Source organism: Astyanax mexicanus, chromosome 14 (assembly GCF_023375975.1).
Source record: "Astyanax mexicanus isolate ESR-SI-001 chromosome 14, AstMex3_surface, whole genome shotgun sequence".
NCBI classification, from domain to species: Eukaryota; Metazoa; Chordata; class Actinopteri; order Characiformes; family Acestrorhamphidae; genus Astyanax; species Astyanax mexicanus.
Window position 1 is genome coordinate 21,853,249 of NC_064421.1, and position 24,335 is coordinate 21,877,583.

Sequence of the window (24,335 nt, forward strand, 5' to 3'; positions counted from 1 at the left end):
TCAGAGCAAGCTTGCTGCACGAACCTGTATGTTCTCAGCAGTAATTTGCGTACTGAAATATAATTTGCAGGATAAATATTGCAATATTGATTATTATTAGAAAATGCAATAATGTGCAGCCCTGCTCTGCAGAATCTCATGTGCTGTATTTCTTCTCCTTGCAGTGCTCGTGTGGAACGGCTATATTGACAAAGTGGCACAGGATCCAGATGCAACTGTGAGAGGCCACCACTGTGCATTCATTATTCCCTTATTGTCATCACTATGACAACAAGACTGAAGAGGCTAGCAAAGAGTGCTAGTGAGTGACATGAACACACATACACACACACACACACACACACACACACACACACACACACACACACACACAGCTTGAGAGGGGAGTGTGTGAGCATGGTTGGGTAGGGGGTTGATCTGCTGTTATGCAATATGTTTGTGCACTACACTGAATATGTCAATGCAGTATGTCTAAGCTATTTTTTGCACAAGCGTGCAAACACACACACACACACACACAAACTGAGCACACATACCCTCTGACTTATGGCGTATCTACAAACACTGTCATTAAGATTTAATGTGTTAATGTTGTAAGCATAACTTTGCGTAATTGCGAAGTGGAGTAGTACGCTTATAGTAACAGTAAGTAGTGGTTAGCTTCAGAGTCGTGGTTCAGTTTCTGATTGATGGTACTACTGCACAGCGCCCCAGTCATCTGAGTGAGTTGTAATTGTTGCATTTTGGAGCTAAGGGTGAATGCTTGTTTGCTGGTTTTGTTATGTAAGGGAGCAAAAAGAGTAGTAATTCTGATTCTAAAGGCCAAAAAATTACATTTAAAAAAAGATTCAGGATAAAACACAATTTCTGAATAATCTTAATAATGTCTGTGATTCATACTTCGTCCAGTGATGCTCAAAGAAGGCGGAGTAATAGACGATGAAGGGCAGCAGCACAGAGAAAGCCCACAAGAGCAGGGTGGGGAAGAACTGGGTGATCACTGGGTTCTGCAGAAAAGAGAAGAGTAATGGTTCAGCCTAAAATACATTTAACACAAGACTGCATCTCCCATTAAGCTCCTAGTTTTGGGATATGATCTCATTTTATAATCACAATAGTTTGGTTCTCTGCTTTACTCTCTTTATTTTATCTACTTTAACGTAATTTTATATATTTTTAAGATTAATTCCACTTATATTCTAAGTGTATCTGCTGCATATGGAGAACATTTTACCATATACTTAATATAGTACTGTAGTATTTTTGGTTCTATATAGAACTATTTTAAAAGTTTCTACACAGAACCATATACCATGCATCAGGGCAAATATATTAAATACAAACTGTATACACAATATAGCTAAACAATGAGAGTTTGCTACATGGAACAGACACACTGTGATCCTCATACACTGTTGTGTCCTCAAAAAATATATATATAATTAATAACATTATAGTTTCTAACAGTTTTAACTTGTTATATTTAACAGCAGCCCACTAGCCAACTACCTTATCAAAGTAAAACAGACAGAATATGTTGCTGTTGGTACTGAAAAGCAGCACATTACCACCAGACCCTGAGAGTTACAGAAACATGGGTTGCTATGTGAACCAGCCATTGTAACAATACTTTTTCCTGTGGTAGTGAATTCAAAAGGTAACCTTGAATCTGTCATGTAATGAAGCTGCAAAATAGCTAATTAGCCAATGCTAGTATTTACCATCTTATCAAATGCAAACTGGAAGACCTCAGATAAACCAAACTATAGCTAAACGCTAAGGCTATATAAGGCTAAAAGCTAAAAGCTAACTTCAGCTGGCTACTCTTACAATTTGCTACTTTAAAGTGTAACAATTGTTTTTTTTGTTGTTGTTTTTTTTTAACTTTGGCTGTATTAACCTCTAGGACCATAGGTTTAAAATTCAGCTATTACTTTTCCTCTGCTAATACTGCAAAAAGAAACCTCAAACCTGGCATGCAACAATGTTGCAAATAGCTAATGCTAGTATTGCTAGTATTTACCACCTTTACACTCCACTGACTGTTCACTGCCTTAAAAGCAAACTGGACTACTCCAGCTGAACCAAACTATAGCTAAACACACCAGAAAATAAATAAAATACATGCATTTTATACTGGTAATACTCAAAAAATTCAAAGCTAGGAATGTGAGCGGGGGCTAGGGTAAAATCTAAATACAATCTTTTCAGCTTGGTAAAAGCAAAAAAAGACTGTAGAAAATAACAGCAATTCATACTTTTAATTATTATCATTATTATTATTATTATTATTATTATTATTATTATTATTATTATTATTATTATTATTATTATTATTATTATTTTATTTACACATGAAAGAGACAAGAAATCAATGTTTATGTCTGTCACTAACCCGCAAAGTTTCTACTGGACGAGTGACGTTGAACTTATCCATAGTGTTGACAATGATGGCAGGGGTGGTGAGGAAGAAGAGCAGAAGGAAGAGGAAGATGTTGAGAAGAACACAGCGCAGCCACCAGCGAGACCCACAGACTGATAGATTCTCCCTAGAGATCAAACAAACAATTAATACACTGCAACCAGCATTATCTAAACATTTTTCTGTGTAACTACCTTATGTAACTTTGGATCAGTGTGCATGAGACCCATCATGAAAACTAAACTGCACCACATATCCTGTATCAAAAACAGAATCCTGTAATATTACTATACTGTGTTTATAAGCTTTCAGTGATAATTGAGTGTAATTTTGTATGTTTCTAAAAAATAAAAAAGATGTTTAATCCCAATATGTTCTCCCTACTCCCAGATCACAACTCTTGGTTTTGCTGATATGGACCGAGTTCATGGTTTGCAGCATCTTTCACATCAGCTATTTTGGTTCCAACCAAACTATAAAGTTCCTGACCAAATAAGTTAGGTATAAAAGCAGCCTAAATTTTAGGTCAGTTAATTTTCCTTAACTGACTAACAATACTTGCAATTTGTTCTGTATAACTAGCAAAAACCAGACAACACAATATGTATCACAATGCAGGGGTTTTAATTGTAAAAGCAATATGTTATATAATATAATATAAGATGGTTATAAGGTGATCAATTGCCATTAATAAATCTAATCTTAGGAAAAACACTATTATTCATAAAATCTGAGTAAAAATTTTGCAATTATGCCATCAGAACAGTGGGATCTGAAGTACAGTACTGCTATCTAGTGGTTAACATAGAAAACAACACAAAATGAACCACTGTATGACAACAATCTTTTACTTTATTCATAGTTTAAAATGTTTACTATTAATTAAACATTGCTTTGATTTTGAGAATTAATACAGTATTGGAAAACACAATATTGCAATACTTTAATATATCATAATATTGCCCCCTTCCTCAATATATTATCAAAATAAAACATATAATTCTGGTCCTTTCAGCCAGGAAAAGGAATCAAAATCTACCAATACAAATGACTGAAGACCAAAAAGCCATCTTATTTTAGTCTTCCACAGCCAGCGCAAACACACATAATTTCACAGCTCATTCTTCTGGAGGGTGTGCCCTCGGAACTACCTGACTCTTTAGCCTCTAAATGAAGGAGGGTTAGACGCCACAAAGCCAAAACAGGAGTCGGGCAACATTCAGTGGGAAAACCTCCACACTTCTCTGAGTCTCTTTAATAAGACGCATGAGAAAAACAGCCTCTATCACACAGACATAAACGCTCACACCATATAATACACACGCCCGATGGAGCATGAAGCAAAAAGCTGAGTGATATCTCATCCTCACACAGACACACACACACACACACACACACACACACACACACACACACACTCATATGTGCTCAATATTCACACATATATTATATAAGATATGCTGTTACAGCAGCTGTCTAGGCACACAAGCGAATCTGCAGGGAGTGAGACTTAATTAATTCAATTCTGTCTCTCTAGTCAAACTCAAATGAACTGGAATAAAGCCTATTTGCAAGGAAAAAAAGAATGATATTAAATGAGGACTTTATTATGGCAATGCTCATAACTTTATTCATCTGCTGAAATGAACACAGTCAGTCAGTGCTGACACTGGAGAACTTTCAAAGGAAGGGCAGCATGAAAAGCATGAGCTTCATACATTTTCTTACAAATATACACCACTTCAAACATTCTGCTTCCTTTTAAATGCTGTGAGCCTTAGGGGGAATGTGCAAATTTTGCAAATTAGTTTTGCACTTGTTGTATTTTAAATATTTCAATATCACTACATTATGCAACAGAATGGTATTGTGAAATACATTGTAAGAATTGATCATTTTTAGTAACATATATGCCCAGAAACAGAAATGCAAAAACAAACATGCAAGTAAACAAACAAACAAAAACAGTTTTTCTTACATTTACTTAGATTTTTATATTATTGCAGTTATTACATATTTTGGCTGATTTACAGACAAAGGACACTGTTTTCTCCAGACCAAAGATGAAAAGAACGATCCAGACTGTTATCAGCAGTTCAAGTTCAAAAGTGGGAGTCTTTCATAATACTGGGTTTTGTCATTACACTTCTGTGACAGCAGCACTGATGACGAAAACATGACATCATCATGCCTTCAACATATCATCTTTTCTAGGGATGCCCATGCATTTTTCAACAAAACAATGCAAGACCACATACTGTACACATTCCAAAGACATGGCTGTGGAAGAAGAAGGTGCATGTTGCTTGCAATCCTGACCTGTCCTGAATTTATAAATGAAATTTAAAAATCCAATGACCACCCTATTTTTGGAATGTGTTACAGAATGTCTAATGCAGAAATGGACGTATATCAATAAATTAAATGTATTAATAAGTTTGCCAGACAATTTATGCAACAAAAAAGAATTAACAATTTTATTATTCTTTTTTAAATTCATTTTATTTAAAATTTTTCCCATTTTCTCCCCAATTTACACGGCCAGTTACCCAACCCACTCATTAGGACTCCCCTATCACTATGTCTAACTAACTAATGCCCCAACACACCAGGAGGGTGAAGACTAACACATGCTTCCTCCGATACATGCATGCTTCCTCCGCTCGAACATCACCTTAGGAGTGATGTGGGGAGAGGGCGCCATTTACCCACCCGGAGGGAGCAGGGCCAATTTTGCTCCCTCTGAGTGTCGGCAGCTTGATGGAAAAGCTGCATGAGCTGGGGTTTGAACCTGCGACCTCATGGTGCCAGCTCTTTAGACCGCTGGACAACTTGGCGCCCTCTATAATTAAAAAAATTGAAATAAGAAACATTTGCATTTCCAATACTGTGCTAAAAAAATCTGATAAATGCCACAGCTTTTTACCTGTACCTACCAGATGATGTCGTTGGGAGCTGGAGCATAACGAACGCCCCACTGGGGTGAGCGCACTACTGTAGTGATGCTGGACTGCTGCAGTCTCCGACGACAACGGGTCCTGTTGTAGTCCTTTACAATGCTATACACATAAAGAAATTAACAGACTTAAAATAACAGCTTCAAAATTAGGTTTCACTGACATTTACTTACTGAAAATGAGAATAATGTCTCTGGATTTGCCATTCGGGTCTGATATGCCGGGTACTGCACTGTGTACCTTGGAGCTGCATGAAACTTCTCACGGGAATTGTGCAATGCTGTCTAACCTGAGTGATATTTGTGTAAAATACTGTAATTTTACTTGCTTCTTTCACTGTAGATGTTGCTTGGAGTCTGACAGTGTACAGTATGGTTGCTTTCATAAAGTAAAGTGCACTTTATCTTAAAAGACAATGCACAGAACAATATAAAGTTGTCTCTGGAAAGGTTAATGTGCCATCTAGCTCTGCCCTTCTGTAGCAGAACGGATGATGAGATGAAAGAATCTCATCTATATCAGCTCTAAACTCTCTTCCCACCTGTATTTTTTACATTTGCCTCTTTGTCACTTACATGATTTGATTCTGTAAGCTAGCTGTTTTATTTAAACTCTTTAGTTAAAATCAGTTGTTGGTGTTGAATTTTGACCTAAAAAAGCTGTATGTTTAGTTTTTTATTGTAAAATATGAACATATTGCTTGCAGCATCCTGCATCTAGTGTAAAAGAGGTCTAAGACTCATCTGATCACTAAGCAATGTAGCGAAAGTGTGTGCAGAGCTTACACTGCAGTCATCCTCTCATCTCTGAAGGTGACAAAGGCAATGCCCAGTCTCTTCATGGTGATGCGATTCTTCTCTGCATTAAACTCATCGGTGAGCTTCTCCTCTAATTCACTGTAGTACTGTTCAGCATCAACCTGAGAGAGAAGAGAACATAAGAGAAAAGAAGCGAAGAGAAAGAAAAGAAATGTTAGTGTGCAGTGGTCCCCAGTGGTGAACTACAGAATGTGCAATGTGGCACAGCAATGACTGACATTAGAGTGCAGTCAAATCACTATTACTAATCATTACTAATATAACTAGTCCACAAATACAAGTTTGTAAAAATCATTCAGTAGCACTGTACCTGTTCAAAGCCACATACATCACAGCAGAGGATCTGAGCACATGGGTGGGTCTTTATCATAATCCTTCCATCCTTCTGAGACTTAGTAGTGAAATACATTCTCCCCTTCATTGCTTTCCGCCTGTCACAATAAAACAAATGCAAATTTTTAAATGAAGACCTGAAGAGGACACAACCATAAGTGTAATGCTACAATCAGTGGAATTCAAGTGGATTTTAATTACTTTTCCCCTCCAGTGTGGAGCCCTTATATTGAGATGCACTGGTTATTAATGGAAATGTGAAATGATGTGCTGTGGGTGGACTGGGAATAAAATAATTAATTACCTGTCTGAGTCGAGCTTCATTAACTTTTGTACGTCGAAACAGAAGCAGATGTCTGTGACAGTGCAGCTGGGGTAGGCCTCACTGTTGGGAGAACCCATTTATGCAAAAAATAAAGAGCAAAAAAATATAGTTAGAAAAATGAGACATTTTTCATGCAATGCTAAATATTAAGGCACTGCTAACCTGCAGTACATTTAATAGAAAAACAAAAGAAAAATGCAAAACTCAAAATATACATACTTTAGCCAGTTAGTTTTCCAATGGGGAAAAATGTGTAAAAAATGCAAGTAATTTATAACAAAACAGAAAACCAATAACGAAACAGAAATAAAACGATATAAACAAAACATAGAAACAATGAATACAAAGAGATTAGGAACTAAGGAAAACCAACAACCAAACAGACTTAAGACGTAAAAAAGAACTAACAAAGAAAACAGGAATCACAGGGCTATAAATACAGAAACAAGGCAGAAAAGGAAACTGGGAACACCTGGGGAAAGGTAACAAGGGGGCGGAGCTACAAACAAATCATATGAGGTACACAGGCCATGTGCAGAGTAAATAAACAAACAGAAGGGCAGTAAAAACATGGAAACAGAACAGGACAGAAACGGAACAGGGCCAGAACGTTAAAATGCATTATGAACAAAGTGGTGTGGGTTGACTTTCCACAGGTTCACATCTTATGTTGATATTTTATACAAATATTTAAATTCTAGATAAAATAATCTAACATTTTCCAAGCTTTACTAAAATAATATTTGTCTTATCTTAAGATATGATTTTTATACATATTTTATTCAAATTTAGCAACTGCCAACAGGCCATCATATATTTTTTTAGACTAAGTTACCTGAGGAAAGGGGACATGACAAAAATTATGGGACAGCACCAGTCTATAAATTGATCATAAACTCTTTCCTCAGACAACGTGAATTATCAAGTGAGGCCTGACAGGCAGTAACAGATGAATGATACAATTTAATTTTGAAATTTACAAAGTATCACATGGGTACCAGAGAATGCATTAATGGTGTTATTAATCCTGACCGGCAGTGTCTGGCAAAACTTGCCCCGTGTGAACAGGCAACTGACTGTGGCCAAAATCATATCCACATTCAATGGAGGAGGATCCACATGCATTTTCCACAGGTAATTGCAGCGTTCTTTGGACATGGCTCCCATTGGACATGATATGAAATACTGTATAATGACATGTGGAGAAACAACACTGAAAGCATTGACTGATGTAACTGAGGCATATGGAGACATACTGTGACGTGTGCATTACTCACTGAAGGTGTTTGGTGATCAGGCCTGGGTCTGAAATCTCTCGAGGTATATTGGTAATCATTAATGTTCTGGCAACCTGTAGGAACCACAAACAATAAACATAATAAATATGATAAGGTCACAATTGCTGTTTTTAAAAGCACACATAGAATGCGGTTCTCATAAACCTTCTCATCTTCTTTGTATTCCAGTCGTGATGAGTGGTGGGCCATACACAGAACTGTAATCACGAAGTACAGAAATGCAAAGATGCTGTGCAACCACAGAAAGGTGTTCCTAAAGAAAAAAAAACAGAGATAAAGAGAGATAGAGAGAAACATTGTCAGAATTTAGGTCTACATTGACAATTAGTCCCAAAATTTGCCAGTTATACAAAGATCGATAACCTACTGTGCTGGCAGGTTAGCCACGGTTGTCCGACCAAAATTTTGAGGGCTGTCATCTGAAAGAGTAAGGAACAGAAAAAAAAGAAATAAAAAAAACAGAACATTAATTCATTTATAGAACTTTCTATGCTTTGTATTGTATGAACATAAAAACACAACACTTAAAGTTAAAAGAACACAGTTAAAGAACATAAAAAAAAATAAAAAAAACAGTCTATGGCCAGCATATTTTACAAAAAATCTCTGACCGGTCTTTTGGGCATATTTAGTTTTATGAAATATGTTTTTGTAGAAGTTGTAGAAGCTTTTTAGTACAGTATAAATGATTAGTCACAACCTAATTAGATGCCTAAGCTACTCTTCTCATTGCTCACATTCTCAACAATGCAAAACAGATTTGGTTCTTGATCTTTTAAAGCCATAGGTGGTTTAGTGTAAGGGATCACATCTGGCTTTTTTTGGAACTGGCAGATGAATAATAAGCAATTTCTGTAATTGTGCTGGATTTAAATATAATTCTTTGGGCATGTCTCATCTCTGTGTTTCATGTTTCTGCTCTACTTTATGGCTCAGTGCCCACCCCTCATGTTCCAGTTTGCTTATGATAATTATGGAACATTGTAACATGTAAATACCATGTATGGATAAATATCATCACAATTATGACAAATATGCCATAAAGGATGATTAACAACATGACCCGATATTGTGTACAGGATTTTTTACACAGAGCAACTGTTTTTTTTCTGCTGCTAAAATGTCTAAAGTCAGTTACTTATTTTAACTGTTATTTTGTTATTTTAAATTGAATAACTTTATATTATATATATTCATAATACATTTATACAGTATACCCAAAATGTATTACTCAATATTTCAAATATTTTGGAAAAGAGCAAATTATAAAACAATGTCATTCTAAAGCAACATTATCAGGCTTGTACTTTTTGGGAAATATGATAATTTCAAGACCTCACTCTTGATATTACGCAACAAAATTTTTTCAGATTTAAAACATTTTTTTCCATGACTAGCATTTTTTAAAATTATTTCACACCTTTATCTGCAGCTAAATCAGATTTGATTTAGTGAAACCGCTGCCGCTAAACTTTTGAATGATACTGTAGATGTATAGCTGTCACGCCTGGTGCTGATACTGCGCCCGTCTCGCCCACACTCAGCTCTACCTGCGATTGCCAGTCACAGGACTACTCTACCCAGAACGCACCATTCAATGACTCTCACAATCATGTGACTCCTTCAGGAAGTAATTCATCTGAGTACTAGCACCTGGGGAGCCAGGTTTAAAAGACTGCCCAGAACTCAGCTACAGTGGTGAATATTGTTTCGGTTCGTCCAGCATGTTTCGGTTTCTCTTTGCCATTGTTTATTGTTACATTGGAATGTTTTCTCCTGTTGGCTCCTTTTCTCCTGTTCTCTGGTATTGACCCTGTTTGTTCGGACTACTCTCTGTATTACCCCTTTTGTTATTAAAGTATTGATTTTAAATCTGCCTGAATATGACAATAGCACATGGCTGATTAATAGGGCCTATAATTCCAATGTTTATCTATGTAGGAATGAACGAAAGAGTTCATCTGTAATCTGTAATTTGTTAGACTATAACTATAACTTATTTTCTAGTTTTTTTAATATTTAATTGGGGAAATTAATATTTAATTGGGGAAAGTGATTGTAAACAAAACTTCTTCATCGATGTGTTGCTCTAGTGTTCAAACATTATATAAAGCTTCCTACCAGAATAGCTCTGCTAAAGCATTCTTTATGTTTGTCTCATCCTAAGAGGTATAAGTCACACATTTCACGAATAAGGCAGACAGATCAGACTGAAAATGCTGCAGTATTCCTTTAACGAGGTGGGTGACATGCAGCAGCCTGCAGGTCACAGGCAGTGCTAAGAGACTGAATATGAGCTAATCAGCCTCTACAAAAACCCACAAACAAGCCTGCCTCACATTCCACTTTTAAAACTTACTCACGTCTACTTCAGATGATTACTATAAAATCCTCTGCAACAGGAAAACCTAGCTGCATGTGTGAGTGTGTGTGTGCGTGCATGAGTGTGTATGAGGTAGAGGAGAAAGTAAAATTGGCTGCTTTTTACAAGCCTTTTCTTATGGCAAGGACAGTCAGTGCCTTTCCCATGACATCCCATGTTTGGCTTGGCATCTCTAACCCCCACTTGTGCCACCCGAGCCATCTGCAAACACTGTGGGGTGGTCTGAACAAGCCCTCAGGCCAGGTCCACTAATAGTGGGGTATGTCTGAGCATTTCCAGGCCATTCCTGGAGATTCCAGTATCATGATATCTTAACTTTGTGAATGACTATTAAAGAAAAGTTAGTTAATCCAGTGGAGGCTGCAGTTTTCACCAGCAGCAAAAAAAAACTAAATCTAATAAATACAAAGACATGTCAAATTGCATGGGACTAATATTGTGTCCCATGACTTATGTCCTGTTCCATATAGACTAAAGAATAATATACTAAACTGCGTGAGGTGCACACATGGATCATTCTAGCCAGACACGACCAGTTACAATCAATATAACCTTCCTAGCAGTCCACTGTGGGTGGTAATGTGTACCAATTCATGGATATACGTATAATGTGTGTTTTTAATATGGCACACTTGGCTTAGTTCAGGTGGGTTAAAAGAAAAGATTTTAAAAATCAATAAACAAATGATTGAAAGAAAAAAAAAACAATTCAAACTAAAATTAGCCACAATAGGCAGAACTCCTCTCCTTATAGTTATAGGATATGGTTTCTATTTTAAAAGGATCCCCTCAGCTAGAGCTGTGTAATATAATACAGCATGTGTATAATAGAGAATGTACTTATAATACAATAGAGGACCCCTACTTTTACACTAAAACACAGTACTGCAGTGTAACTCCTAACAATGCTCTGACAGGGTTATATTGGATACCAAAAGTGTTATGTCTGTTGTCATGAGGCTTTATGGTGGTGGAGCGTTAAAGTAAACATTAAGCCAGCAGGAGAAGCGGGAGATTTGTGGGCGGGCTGAGGTTACCCAGGAGGCTGCCGGAGAGGTTGATGGGCAGGATGATGGTTAGCGAGAGCAGACACACCACAGCCATCAGCAGGATGATGTGGCGCTGGAAGGCCAGGTAGGTAACCGCATCGATTCCACACTTACTGCGAATCTCCTCATCCCTAAAGAGAATGAAAAATGTGTGGAAGCATGAGGCACACCTATACTGCTAAACCCAGTGCCTTAAACCAGTGGTTCCCAACCTATGGGTCGCGACCCAACCTATGGGTCGCCAAAGATCCACGATGGGTCGCGAAGCCCTCTTGATTTTAAGGGGTTTAATTTTAATACTATATATAGTCTAGGGTAAGCAAAATTCGCCGCGCGAGGCTGAATATAATAATATAATAATATAAGCATATAAAACTCAGTTTAGTTAAATAAATGAAAATGAGTGAGGGCCTGTAAAGTTAATCAATTATTGTCCAATATTTGGACAGGTTGAGGTTTTGGTGAGCTGTTTTACTGATTTGAAACTGAAACTGAAATTATTCTTTTTTTTTTTTTTTTTTATATAAATTATTTTTTATTCTTTTTAAATAGTTGTATTATTTTATTGATCTAATTATTTTTTTCTTAATAATATAAAAATTCCTTATGTTTTATGTATCAATTTTTCCTTTTTTACGTGTTTATTTTATTAATCTATAGTAAATGTCAGTTTTTATTTGTCATTTCTAACCCCCCCCCCCCCAACCCAATTATATACTTACATCTTTTACATTTGGGGGGGGGGGTGTTATGTTGGGTCACCAAAGCTTACAATGGTAAAAATATGGGTCCCTGAAGAAAAAGGTTGGGAACCACTGCCTTAAACCACAAAAACAATACTGTTTCAGTTATCTAAATAATATTTGGTGCAGTTTGATGCACAACACTAACCTACAGCCTGTTTCCCTGGATCCAGAGAATTACACAGAATGTTATAATAACATTTAGCAAGGTTTTGAAAAGATTAAATAAAGGTTAGCCTGTAATGTTACAGAAATAATGTTTCAGTGACTTTCTAAAAAAATGGTGTAATAATGGTTTACGTCACAATGCTATTAGAATGTTACTTATTACTTACATTTCCAGCTAGATGAACACTAACATTATGGCAATTGTAAAAGTAATATTCCCAAAATGAAAAATTAAATATTGTCACACAAGTGATGCTGTAGTGATATTACCAGAACATTTAAAAACATAATATAGGAAAAAATACGGAAATAAAAACATTCTAAGAACACGAAAGACTAGTCGTTTTAAGAACGTTAACTGTAACTTTCAGGAAATTTTCTTCTAAACAAAAATTGTTATCTGGAATGTTACTGGATGCTCTGAATTAGAAAATTTTGTTGATGAAATGACCAACAACACAAAAATGCAAGTGTAAAGAACACAATTAAATAAGATACAAATCTGGGGTTGGTTTTCCAAAAAGTTTTTAGCACTAATATGATTGATAATATGATGAACAGGTGAGCATCATGCTGAGCACTCTATCTCCAAGTTAAGATGTTATCTTAATGCTAATATTCATTCAAACCACTTCAAAACTCAGTATAACACCAGTAATAACTACTATGTAATGAGCAAATTCACACTTTTTGTGGCACACATCAGATTTCAGTTTGACTAACTGAAGACGCATTTGACAACCAAGTTTAAATGAATGGGGCTAAAATCTTATTAGGATACATAAATTCACATGAGCATACATTTACATAAATTTACTAGGTGTAAACAGGGTCTATGACTTTAAACTACAACATTATATGGATTACTGCTTCAGTTCTTCACTCTGAAATCTACGGTATATATTCATAGAATTAATGTATGACTCATTAATTCACTGTAAGCATGTAAATATAGACCAACTTAAAATGATAAAGTAACTTACTTAAGTTGCACAGTGTTTTTGAGCTAACTTATTTTCTTTAAAAAGGTAGTAATTGTGCTTCAATTCATTTCAATAATTATGTATACATATATAGCGCTTTTTACAACAGAAGTTGTCACAAATCAGCTTTACAGAGAAAAACAGGTCCATACCACAAAGAAGCCAATTATTGTGGTGACAACAGCTTCAGCTGGAGCTATTCAAATATTTTGTCAAATTTTTGTTGCTCCTCCTATCACTAGGTTAGAACAACTAGCAGTTAGAGCACTGTGCCACCCAAAAGCTAAGAAATTACTCTACATAAAACACAGTTCTAGGTAAATATATCTTTCGCTAGAGTGGCACAACTGTCTAACTACCTGCTTCTTTCTTTTTTAAGAGACAAGAGATCATATGTTCAATCCCATCAACACCACAGCCCTCCACGGTCAGAAATATGAGAATAGAAAGGCCTCCTTCCTCCAGTGTGGTGAAGAAACCTCACTAAACATGTCTAAAGCATGTATGAAGTATTATATATCTTTATATATCGTGGTGGTGTGAATGCGTGTGGGCTTATCTGGTTATATCCCAAATTAGACACACAGTATATGCTGTACTTCATAATTAGGTATGGTAATAAACGCCTGAAAAGACATGCATTCACGCGCTAACATGCACATACACATAGAACCACACCTCCACCCTCGCCCCACACACCGCCAGTGGGCTCGCACAGCATGGCCTCCCTGTCTCCTGCTGACAGGACCACCATCACTGGGGATTCTGGAAGGTTCTAATGCAGTCGGCTAAATAAGACCCTGCCGTGCCACCCTGACCGCACAAATAACATTCTGGGAACCATGGGAACGGGGGAAGTGGCCGCTTTACGGCACCAGGGAAGGGTTCGGAGCACGCCCAGGCGTGAGCCTGGCCCAGGCCGGCAGACCTTCAGCCTGTGTTTGTTTTCCCTGCTAAATGACATATAACATGAACGTGCCGGACGCCGGCTGATGACATCACCTCTGCCAGCGCACACTTACTTCATGTGGTAGAGAGATGCGAGCCAGGAGCAGAAGCCCTATAAAGAGAGGGGAGGGAAGACGACGAGTTCATTAAAAGGTCTGGGACACATAAAAGAAGCAGTACACAGAGTGTCTGGCTAGCTTAGCATCTGTCAGAGCCATTTGTTCTATAAGAGAACACACAAAGCCTTATTGGTGGAAAGATCTGTGTAAAGTCATGTAACGTATCGGTGAGGAGTCTGTCTGCATGTGAGAACTTTAGTGCAAGTACTGTAGAAACACAGGAGAAACAATGTGGTCATAATTTATCTATAAATTTAAGATATGTGCAGTTATGTGCAGAGGTTTTAGATACATTAGTAAATTATTTTACATTTCATTCAAAACCATACCTAATTCAAAACCATACATTTTATAAAATTTGTATAACTTACATGAGAACAGATGCAGATAGATTTCTTTATTCTCATTATCACATATATTGACATGATTGGATTTACCATGCTATATACGTTTTGTGTAGTTTGACTTTTAATGAATTCAAACAGTATGAACCAAAAATATGTTATGTTTTATCTAGTCAACTTCATTTAACTTTATTTGTTAATATACAGTACATCCATTCCATTATTTCAGGCCTGCAACACATTCCAAAAAAGTTGTTCAATCCAGTTCTTGTTCTGCAGCCATGTCTTAATAATTGTCTTTTTGAAATATGCACAGATGTTCCTGAAAATGTTTCTGGATATGATAAACATTAAGCTTCTGTTTTGCATAGAAAAGGTTATTGTACTTCTTCTTGAGAAATGTTTTCCAACGTAATCCTTTGTCCATACAATTCTACAAACAATTTGTGCATAGTGGTTCTTTACACTCAAAAGTCTCCTGATACCTTGAGTTGTTTAATGATATTGTGTACTGTAGAAGAAAAAATCTCTGACCACATTAGCTTAAAAACTCAGCCTTTGCTGGATGCTGCTTTTGTACCAAATCATGATTTCAGTCACCTGTACACATTACTTGTTTGAAATTAAAGTTCCCTTTTTTAATGAAGAAATGGAAGTGTAATAACTAATGTAATGGTGTTAACTAGACAAGACATGAAATAACTTAATCACTACTTAAGCAACTTAAGCAATAATTATATTTATGTTATTCATATTTTGAAGGGCAGTTTACCATACAGGGATTCAGCCTAATCTTGAACAACATAGCATTTTAGTATATATAGTCCACAACTAGGCTTTATCCCTTTCCAATAATCTGCCCTTATATGTACCCACTGATATTTTCAGGGTAAAATTCAATAATATTAAATCAGTTTTGCAGAAAATAATGTTCTTGTAAAGTTCTTCTTAAATAGTACTGTTTGCGTTGTCAAATAGTTGTTATCTGGCTGCTAAGAAAGCTAAAAAGCAGTAATTGTTAAGGGTAATTATGCACTTTTAAACAACAATAATATTAAACATTAGGAACTGGGTGCTTTTTGAAGTCTGCTTCCATGCCTTATCCACTAACAGAGACCCAGCTTTCTGACACTGGGCCCAAAATTCTTTGGTGGTCTTCAGATTTCTTAATGCCACACACACAGCCAATGCATTCTGTGCCAGAAGCTGCAAAACCACCCGAAATCACCCCACTTTGTTAGACCTTAGAGATTGTGTTCTTTTCTTTGGAGGCCTCATTTTGTTTTCAGTAAATGGCACAATTATGTGTTTCCCAAAAAGCTCTATTTTGGTTTCATCTGTTCACACGGACATTCTCTCAGAATGACTCTGTGGCTTCCTCAGGTAAGTTCCAATCTGCCATTTTTAATGACGTTTTACTGGAGATGGAATTGTAACTTGTAAATTGCCCATACTTTTATACAATTTTTGTTTTCACAACCTCTGAAAATGCTCTGCTTTTCCTTCTTTTCTTCCTGCTCAACGTGGAGTCCAGACACAAATATTGAATCAACCTTTCTCCATTTAAACTGGGTAACTGAGATTCCTATACTGCCAGCACCTGTTACTTACCACACATATAAAGTATGGAAGCATTATATGAGTGAAATGTAGTTATTTTTTGCAATATTGAAAAGTTGCCATTCATTTTGTATAGTCTGTTTCAGGAATTATGTGTGGAATGACATTAGTCTACAGTAGTTTATTTGGGTTGTTCCAATGCAAACAATAACCATGCTAATAACAAGAAAAAATCAGGGTATGAATGTTTTTGTCGTAACAGTATGAATAATAATGCATGAAGAACATAAAATGTGTATACCAGTATTCTGAAGATTTTAGTGACTGCCTCTGCTTCTCATAGTTCCATAATGAATGTTTTCTTAAACTGATCTAAATAAATCGCTTTCCCACACAATTTTCACGGCTGACCATAGATTTGGTTGGATTTTCCTTTTCCACACTTTTACCAACATGGTTTCGCAATTCTCAATGGTATTTATATCTAGTGATTCTTCTGTCCATAGCACCACAACATCCTCAAACCCAAACCCACTCCACTGCTTGATGAGCAGCATGGCATCGTGCAATACCAAGTGAATTGTTGTGGCGTTCCAACTAAACATAAGTAAAAGCACATGTGGCCAAATTACATATTTTGTATTTTTATTTTTAAAAATAAAGTAAATACAGGCAAGTAAATTGTTTTGTAATACATAATGTTCATATATATATTTTTTTCAGAAATGTTCTGCAATAAACACAAAACAATGTAGTAATAGTGGATGTGCAACAGGGTTTGCACACCCTTCCAGCTGTAAAAATTTTAAACCTGTTAAACCCAGTATGGCCTTGATTTACTTGCTTCACCAGACTGTTTTGAAAGGTCAAATACCATCATTAGCAACTGTCAGCTGGTGACAATTTTAGTGAATCCTAAATACTCCTCAAACCTTGTGTTAACACTTATCAATAATGGATTCCTTGAAGATAATCTAAAAAATACAGCAAATCAATTCTATAATGCAGGGGAAGCCAAGAAACAGCTAAAATTTTTGGCTGTATATGTGCTTGCATGACATATGGATGCATGTGTGTGGGTGTGTGTGTCTGTCCTCTCACCATGTCTTTGGTCTCAGAGTCTGAGGGGCTGGACTCAGAAGGAGACTTCTCTTTCTCACTTTGTTCTCCATAGAAGAGGGAGGTTAAGCTACAAAAACACAGAAAAAGGCAAAAGTAGCCATAAATATAGCGTTTATCTCCCATTTACTCTGACAGAAAGCAGTTTATGAGAACCACACACAACAGCTTGTATCAGTGTGTGTGTGTGTGTGTGGGTGTGTGGATGTGTGTTGGTGGAGGTGGATGATAATAAAGTGTAATGCTAGAACCCATTAGAGCAGTAACAGCATGACTGTACCAAACCACGATGACTATCAGAGTCAGACAGCGTGGAAATCTAAGTAGCATAACTCAATCTCAGCATGTGCTGTCTGCACTCACAAGCACACACACACACACACACACACACACACACACACACAAGCACACACACACACACACACAATAAGAGAGAGAGAGAGAGATTTGTGCTTCATATCCAGCAGAGCCTTATAAGCTATGAGCTAATAACAAATCATTTCCCATGATCTTTAAGGGTATGTGTGTGTGTGTGTACTCATGTATATTTAGTCAAGTACATGCATTTAACATGCCAAAATATTAATGCATTTGAAAAAATAATAATACTTCAGGTTAAATATATAAAAAAAACAGGTTGGGTTTCCTAGCATTTTCCAAATCCCATCTATTATCCCATCTGGATATTGCTGTAAAATGGTTTGGTATTATATTTTTTGAATTTAATAGATGTCAGCTGTATGTAGTATCTAGTATGGAGTAGTGCTGCACTATAAAAAGGTACTTAGTTCAGAAACATAAATGTTAAAAAAATATGTTTAATTTCATTTTGTTTCAGGCTTTAAAAAATTTCATTAGATAATTTTGCTGATGTACAGATTTTAATGTAATCATTTTTTTCAGCATAGTAGCAGTAGTAATAGTATTAGTTATAGAAATAATGAATGCATTATTTGCACAAGGCAATCATTTGCCACAATCAGAGATTAATTGTGCACCTATTTATAGGCTTCAAATATGATAGGTATACAGTAAATCTGCCAGTGTTAAATATAACTTTTTTTATAATTTTTTTTACCAGTAATGTAAATGTCTATTTGTTGTTTATTATTTTCCAAATTATACTTTTCTGGTATAATTATAAGAATGTATGTAAATTGTGAAAGCAGTTTTTGACAGAAGGTGCCTTTCCAAAACAGATACAGAAGCAGATTTAACAGAGAACTTCCTAAAACTCATGGCCTTTGAGAAAATGCAAAACTCGTTATTTGTAAATTGTTCAGATCAATCAGGAAATGCACCCCAGTCCTTTGAGACAGTTTTTTTAAGCTCTGATTAAACAAACATCACTGCAATCAGAAAAACTAACAACTCATCTTCCTTCTGTATATTACATTATGATTAAAATAATAAAATAGTCCATAAGTACATAACGTAATAACATAAATGTTAATGGACACAATTTTCTTCTTCTATTCAGTCACTTGTAATCTTTTACAGACTGTTTTAGGTGGAGGGCAAAATATATATATAATAATACTACTGTTCTCCACAAGATGGTGCCACTATATCACCCAAGTGAGTCAAAAGTGGGGGCGCTCTTTCACTACATACACTATCAAATGATGGATAACTAAGGAAAATGACACAACTCGGCAAATATTATTCATTTGTGCAGTTTATATTCCTGTAAGCATTGTCAGCACTGTGCTGAGTGCTCAGTATTTACTTGCCTCAGATGCAATCTGTAATATCAGGAATTCTAACACCAATGTAAAAATGATTAGACTGTGTATTCAGACCTTATGTTAAGGTGTGACTTCCCCTATTGTTTCTCCAATGTTCATCCCAATTTCAATTTAACACAAATGCTGAGGTCCTTCAAGCAGAAAGTGTATAACAGTCATGCTTTCCTGTTAAGCCTGTGGACTACACTACCCAAGATTCCATTCATCAGGTACTGATTTTGCTCACCTATATTTTCTATGTACTGTATTTATACCTTTTTGTTTGTTTGCCTCTTTGCAAAGTATTGCCAACAACTGCTGTTTTGCCCTTTTGTTGTGTTTGCTTTTCTCTTCAGACTGGTTTTGAACCCTTGCCTGTTTTTACTATGTTTTTTTTGTCTTGTTCATGAGGCTTGATATGTTAAACACAAAACAGAATAAAGTTCTATAAAGTTATCTATCATCTGCATCTATCAGCTGTAGTATACAGTGGTAGACAGATGATTGTTTAGTACTTTCTTTATCCATATAATATGTCCCTAATTTACAACGTGCCTTGGACCACTGCTGTGGAATTTAAGTATGATTTTTATATTATTAATTGTAAAAAGAGTTATAGAATAGATAGCGTCTGCCATGTGCTCTCAACCATCATAAGCAGACAAACCCAAAGAGTCAGATCTAAAACTACATAGAGTGACATGAGCGCACCTGTCATTCTCCATCAGCAGAGCCAGTCGCCCATAGTCCCACGCAGCTTTCCTCAAACAGGAGAAAACCAGCAACAGAAACTGCAACACAGCATCAGATAACATTACTCTACTGAAACACTTCCACATGACACACAGCTATATGAGTGTAATTCTACAACTCCAAGTAAAACAAGTAAAAATGCTGTGTAAATAGTAAGCAAAAAAAGTAACAAATGTAAATATAAAGAGAATGCAATTATCGCAAATAATCGCATAGACCCATTATTTATTTACAAGAACATCAATAACACATCAGATGTTGAAAATGAAACAGGCCAGCAAAAGGCTGAAAACAACATGTGGTTATAAAAAACAACTGCAATACAATACAATTTACAATCAGCTGACATGACTGGATATAAAAAGAGACTTTTAGAAAGGAAGAGTCTTTCAGTAACATAGATGGGTACAAGGTCACCAGTCTACAAAAATCAGTTTCTAAAAACTGTGGAAAATTAAAAAAATATTTCTTAAGGTAAAATTGCCAATACTTTGGATATCCAACCATCTACAGTACATAATATCATCAAAAGATTTCTGAGCCATTACGTTGATTTCCAGCATAATATAAGAATAATGAGAAAAGGGCTGCCTGAGGCCCTGAAGACCACCAGCATCTAATAGTCTGCCTTGTCACATGAGCACAGAGATTTCTGGATTCTCTGAATTTGTTATTGATATGATGTGCTATATATGGTGGGATCTGCAAAGTCTTTGTAATTTTACATTAAGGAAATTTTTTCTGAAATTTTCATACTTTTTAGAGTCTGCTTTTCTCACTCTATTAAACTTCTGCCCATCTTTGTTAGTGAAATGCTCTTTCTATACCCAGTAATGTGAGTTAGCTGCAAATTGCTCATATTTAATAACACATACTTCTTCAGAATTTTGTTGCCCAACCCAACTGTGTTAATGTTTTTAAAGAAATGGTAAAATGTCTCTCTTTCAACACCTGTTCTATCTTCTATTGTGGTTTAATAATAGTCTATGAGTTTTAAAATTATTTTTAAAATATCATCTTCTATTTATGTACATTTTACATAGTGTTAATTTTTTTTTGGAATTGGGGTTGTATATTTAACTACTACTCAACAGATAAGTTATATGTACTGTTACGATGTTAAGTAGTTTACAGTTACTGAATACTTTGTTATTTTGTTATTGTGGGAATAGTTTCTAAAGTGTTTGTGTCTTGGATCAATCAAATGTGTTTGCATCATTATTTCATGTAAGTACAAAAAAGTTATTAAAAATAAAATATATAACTCAATAAAAAAATAAAATATATAAATCAAATAGCATTCTCGACCCCTGCATTAGATTGCAGAACATTAGTCGTTAAGATGTTAAGTTGTAAAAGTTGTTAAGACTACAGGACACTGTTTATCACACAGATAGTGTGCTGGCTATGGTTTTTATCTGGACTTTTATTATGAATCTAAATCTGTGAGCAAAGAGAGATACAGGCTTTAGGACTCTATGCAGGGTGTTAAAGGTTAGTCGACACTGAAACACACCCTAACACACACAGAATGAGAACAAAGTGTCTCTCCCACAAACCATCCTGCCCACCAGGCCCACATGCAGCAGTAATAATTAGCCATTTCTTTGGGCCGAGAGAGGAGAGGTGAGTGGTTGTCTTGGAAACTAACAGGCAGTGAGGTCAGTATGCACACTGTTCACATAATGACTCCAGCAGGAATGCAGTCAATGACAAGACAACGAGAACACAGCAACAGGTCTGCTTCTCTCTGACCACAGTTCCTGAAACAGTGAGGCCTGTACTTTCACCGGCTGGAAGTAGCTCCCAGTACTGCTGCTACACACGCACAACAACACACCCTGACTCAACTCCACTTCACAATGAGCCCTGCTTTCATTTAGCATAAAATAATAACTCAAGTGTGCTTTTGCTTTAGATGAGGGGGACTAGATATGAAATGATGCAGTTTTTTTGCTTTAGATGACTATTGCAGCAGAAAAGACCAGGCTGGTACAGATCAGAAACACACCTTATTGAAATATATACACATCTTTCTAAAGGTCTGTTTTAATTTTAAACAATTTTTTGCATTAAAAAAAGTTTGCTGTCAGCATAGCATAATTGATCTGAAATTTTAAAATGAATTTCAGAAATTCTAGATATTTCAAGTATTACGCAGTGTCCCATGTTTGCCTAGGGACACTACAACTGAAAAAGTTGTGAAAAAAGCTTGAAAAAGTTTCTGACGAGCAGATCCATATATATCCATCCTAAATTAAACACCTATCAGCTTTTGTGAAGAAAATATTAATAAATAAATTTTAGACATTTCTACTGTATGTTTTAAATAATTTTCAATTGTTTAATTTTTTTACCTTTATTTAAGGCTGTACTACACTCAGCACCGTCACATACAAAAGGCTATATATTTATATATATTTATTTATTATATTTGTTTGTTTAATTTTAAAGACAATAAAATTATTAATTAAAGGCTTGTTCATTTTTTATATAATTACAAATAATTTTAGGATATTATTGCTGCTGCCACACACAAACAAAAGCCTAGTATCTCCAGAATTACAACTTTACAAGAGAAGGAAAAAAAATCTTAATTTTTAAGATATATTTACATATTTATTCTATATTTTTAATGTCAAATATTTTATTTTGGGCAAATCTGGAGCATTTCTATTGGCCCAGTAATTCTGTTGATAATAATTTTTTTTTACCAATATAAAGAATGTGTCAGACTTCAAAAAGTAAAATAATGGAAAAAGTAGGGTTAAAAAGGTTTTTGTGAGACAGTAAAAGGTAATTGTATTATATTTTTATGTATTTTATGCTGCTATTTGCAAAAAAGCTCTTCCACCCAATGACTGTGATTTCACCACAAACACTCGAGTCATTTCATATTCTATCATACTGCTAACTACAGTAACCAGCACTGATCACCAGAGTACAGAACTAAATCTGAACCTGAAAAGACCCAGTTAAGAACTGCTTTACTGGCTGTGGCCCATTTCATATCTGCTGTATAAGGGGATACTGTACCAGCCAGATGATGAGGTTGATGATGAGGACAGTGGGCACTCCTCCAAAAGGCAGGCCCTGCAGAACGCTGCTGCGTGAGTGTGAGCGGTAACACCTCTCCACCGTGCTGTTCTCCTCTGCCCTAGAGTCCAGCATCCCCAGCACATCAAGCTCCATCGGCCAGGACTCAAACGAGGGCCTCGCCGTACCCATCGAGTCAGACAGCGCTGCCATGGTAGTGGCCTGGGTCTCAGCAAGTCAAAGCATCACTGAGGAGAAAAAAATCAACATAAATCAAGAGAATGATTAGTAATGATTATCTCTGCATGACGTAGATAAAATCTGTCCCTGTTATGTACGTATGTTACAGCTTATATCAGGAAATGCTAGTAAGATAATAGATGAGACATATGTATAGAGTTATGCGGTTTTCTACAGCTTTGTTATGCTGAAGTGTACAAACACAGAAGACTGAGTCTAGTTATTTGACAACAGGGTGTTATTTGAAGCTGTGTTGTCTGGGCTTTGGATTTCTTTTTGTTATGTGTGACCTTCAAAGTCTACTCTAGCACAAACCCTCTAGTATTTTGGAAGAGATAAGATAACTATTAAAATACCTGGGTATGTAATGTGTGTAAGGTGTTACAAAGTGATACATATTAACATTTAATTACAACAAACGTTGCTTGTAATTTATAGCCTGCCATGATGTTCTGATTCAATTGGCTATCCTGATTCTGTGGCAACAGAGATTTCATTTGACCTGTGAAAAGGTTAAATACAGCTCTGGAAAAAATTAAAAGACCACTTTAGTTTCTGAATCAGTTTCTGTGATTTTGTTATTTATAAGTATAGGTTTGAGTAAAATGAACATTGTTGTTTTATTACAAAAAACATGCAGATCTTTCAGACCTCAAATAATGCAAAGAAAACAAGTTCATATTCATAAAGTTTTAAGAGTTCAGAAATCAATATTTGGTGGCACAACCCTGGTTTTTAATCACAGTTTTCATGCATCTTTGCATGTTCTCCTCCACCAGTCTTACACACTGTTTTTGGATAACTTTATGCCACTCCTGGCAGTTCAGCTTGGTTTGATGGCTTGTGATCATCCATCTTCCTCTTGATTATATTCCAGAGTTTTTTTAATTTGGTAAAATAAAAGAAAATCAAGTGATCTCTTATTTTTTTCCAGAGCTGTATAACTAGATAAAAGTACACGATAAATTCAACAAAACAATAAAACTGTTGATATTCAGGCAGATTAGGCC

The 24,335-nt window shown here is 35.9% G+C and overlaps 1 protein-coding gene across 1 annotated transcript in view; it reads right to left on the reverse strand.

Annotated features, from left to right (window-relative positions):
• Positions 1 to 24,335, reverse strand: part of tmem63c (transmembrane protein 63C) — a 56,831-nt gene that overhangs the window by 13,115 nt on the left and 19,381 nt on the right. The window contains exons 2-15 of the mRNA XM_049464120.1: positions 23,086 to 23,333; positions 20,008 to 20,087; positions 17,552 to 17,639; positions 14,502 to 14,539; positions 11,574 to 11,716; positions 8,521 to 8,572; positions 8,298 to 8,406; positions 8,133 to 8,206; positions 6,835 to 6,915; positions 6,508 to 6,628; positions 6,165 to 6,298; positions 5,359 to 5,481; positions 2,396 to 2,549; positions 901 to 1,007 (exon numbers count right to left, since the gene is read on the reverse strand). Of these exons, the coding sequence (XP_049320077.1) occupies positions 901 to 1,007; positions 2,396 to 2,549; positions 5,359 to 5,481; positions 6,165 to 6,298; positions 6,508 to 6,628; positions 6,835 to 6,915; positions 8,133 to 8,206; positions 8,298 to 8,406; positions 8,521 to 8,572; positions 11,574 to 11,716; positions 14,502 to 14,539; positions 17,552 to 17,639; positions 20,008 to 20,087; positions 23,086 to 23,298 (1,517 nt within the window). The 5' untranslated portion in view covers positions 23,299 to 23,333. The remainder of the gene's footprint in view (positions 1 to 900; positions 1,008 to 2,395; positions 2,550 to 5,358; positions 5,482 to 6,164; positions 6,299 to 6,507; positions 6,629 to 6,834; positions 6,916 to 8,132; positions 8,207 to 8,297; positions 8,407 to 8,520; positions 8,573 to 11,573; positions 11,717 to 14,501; positions 14,540 to 17,551; positions 17,640 to 20,007; positions 20,088 to 23,085; positions 23,334 to 24,335) is intronic.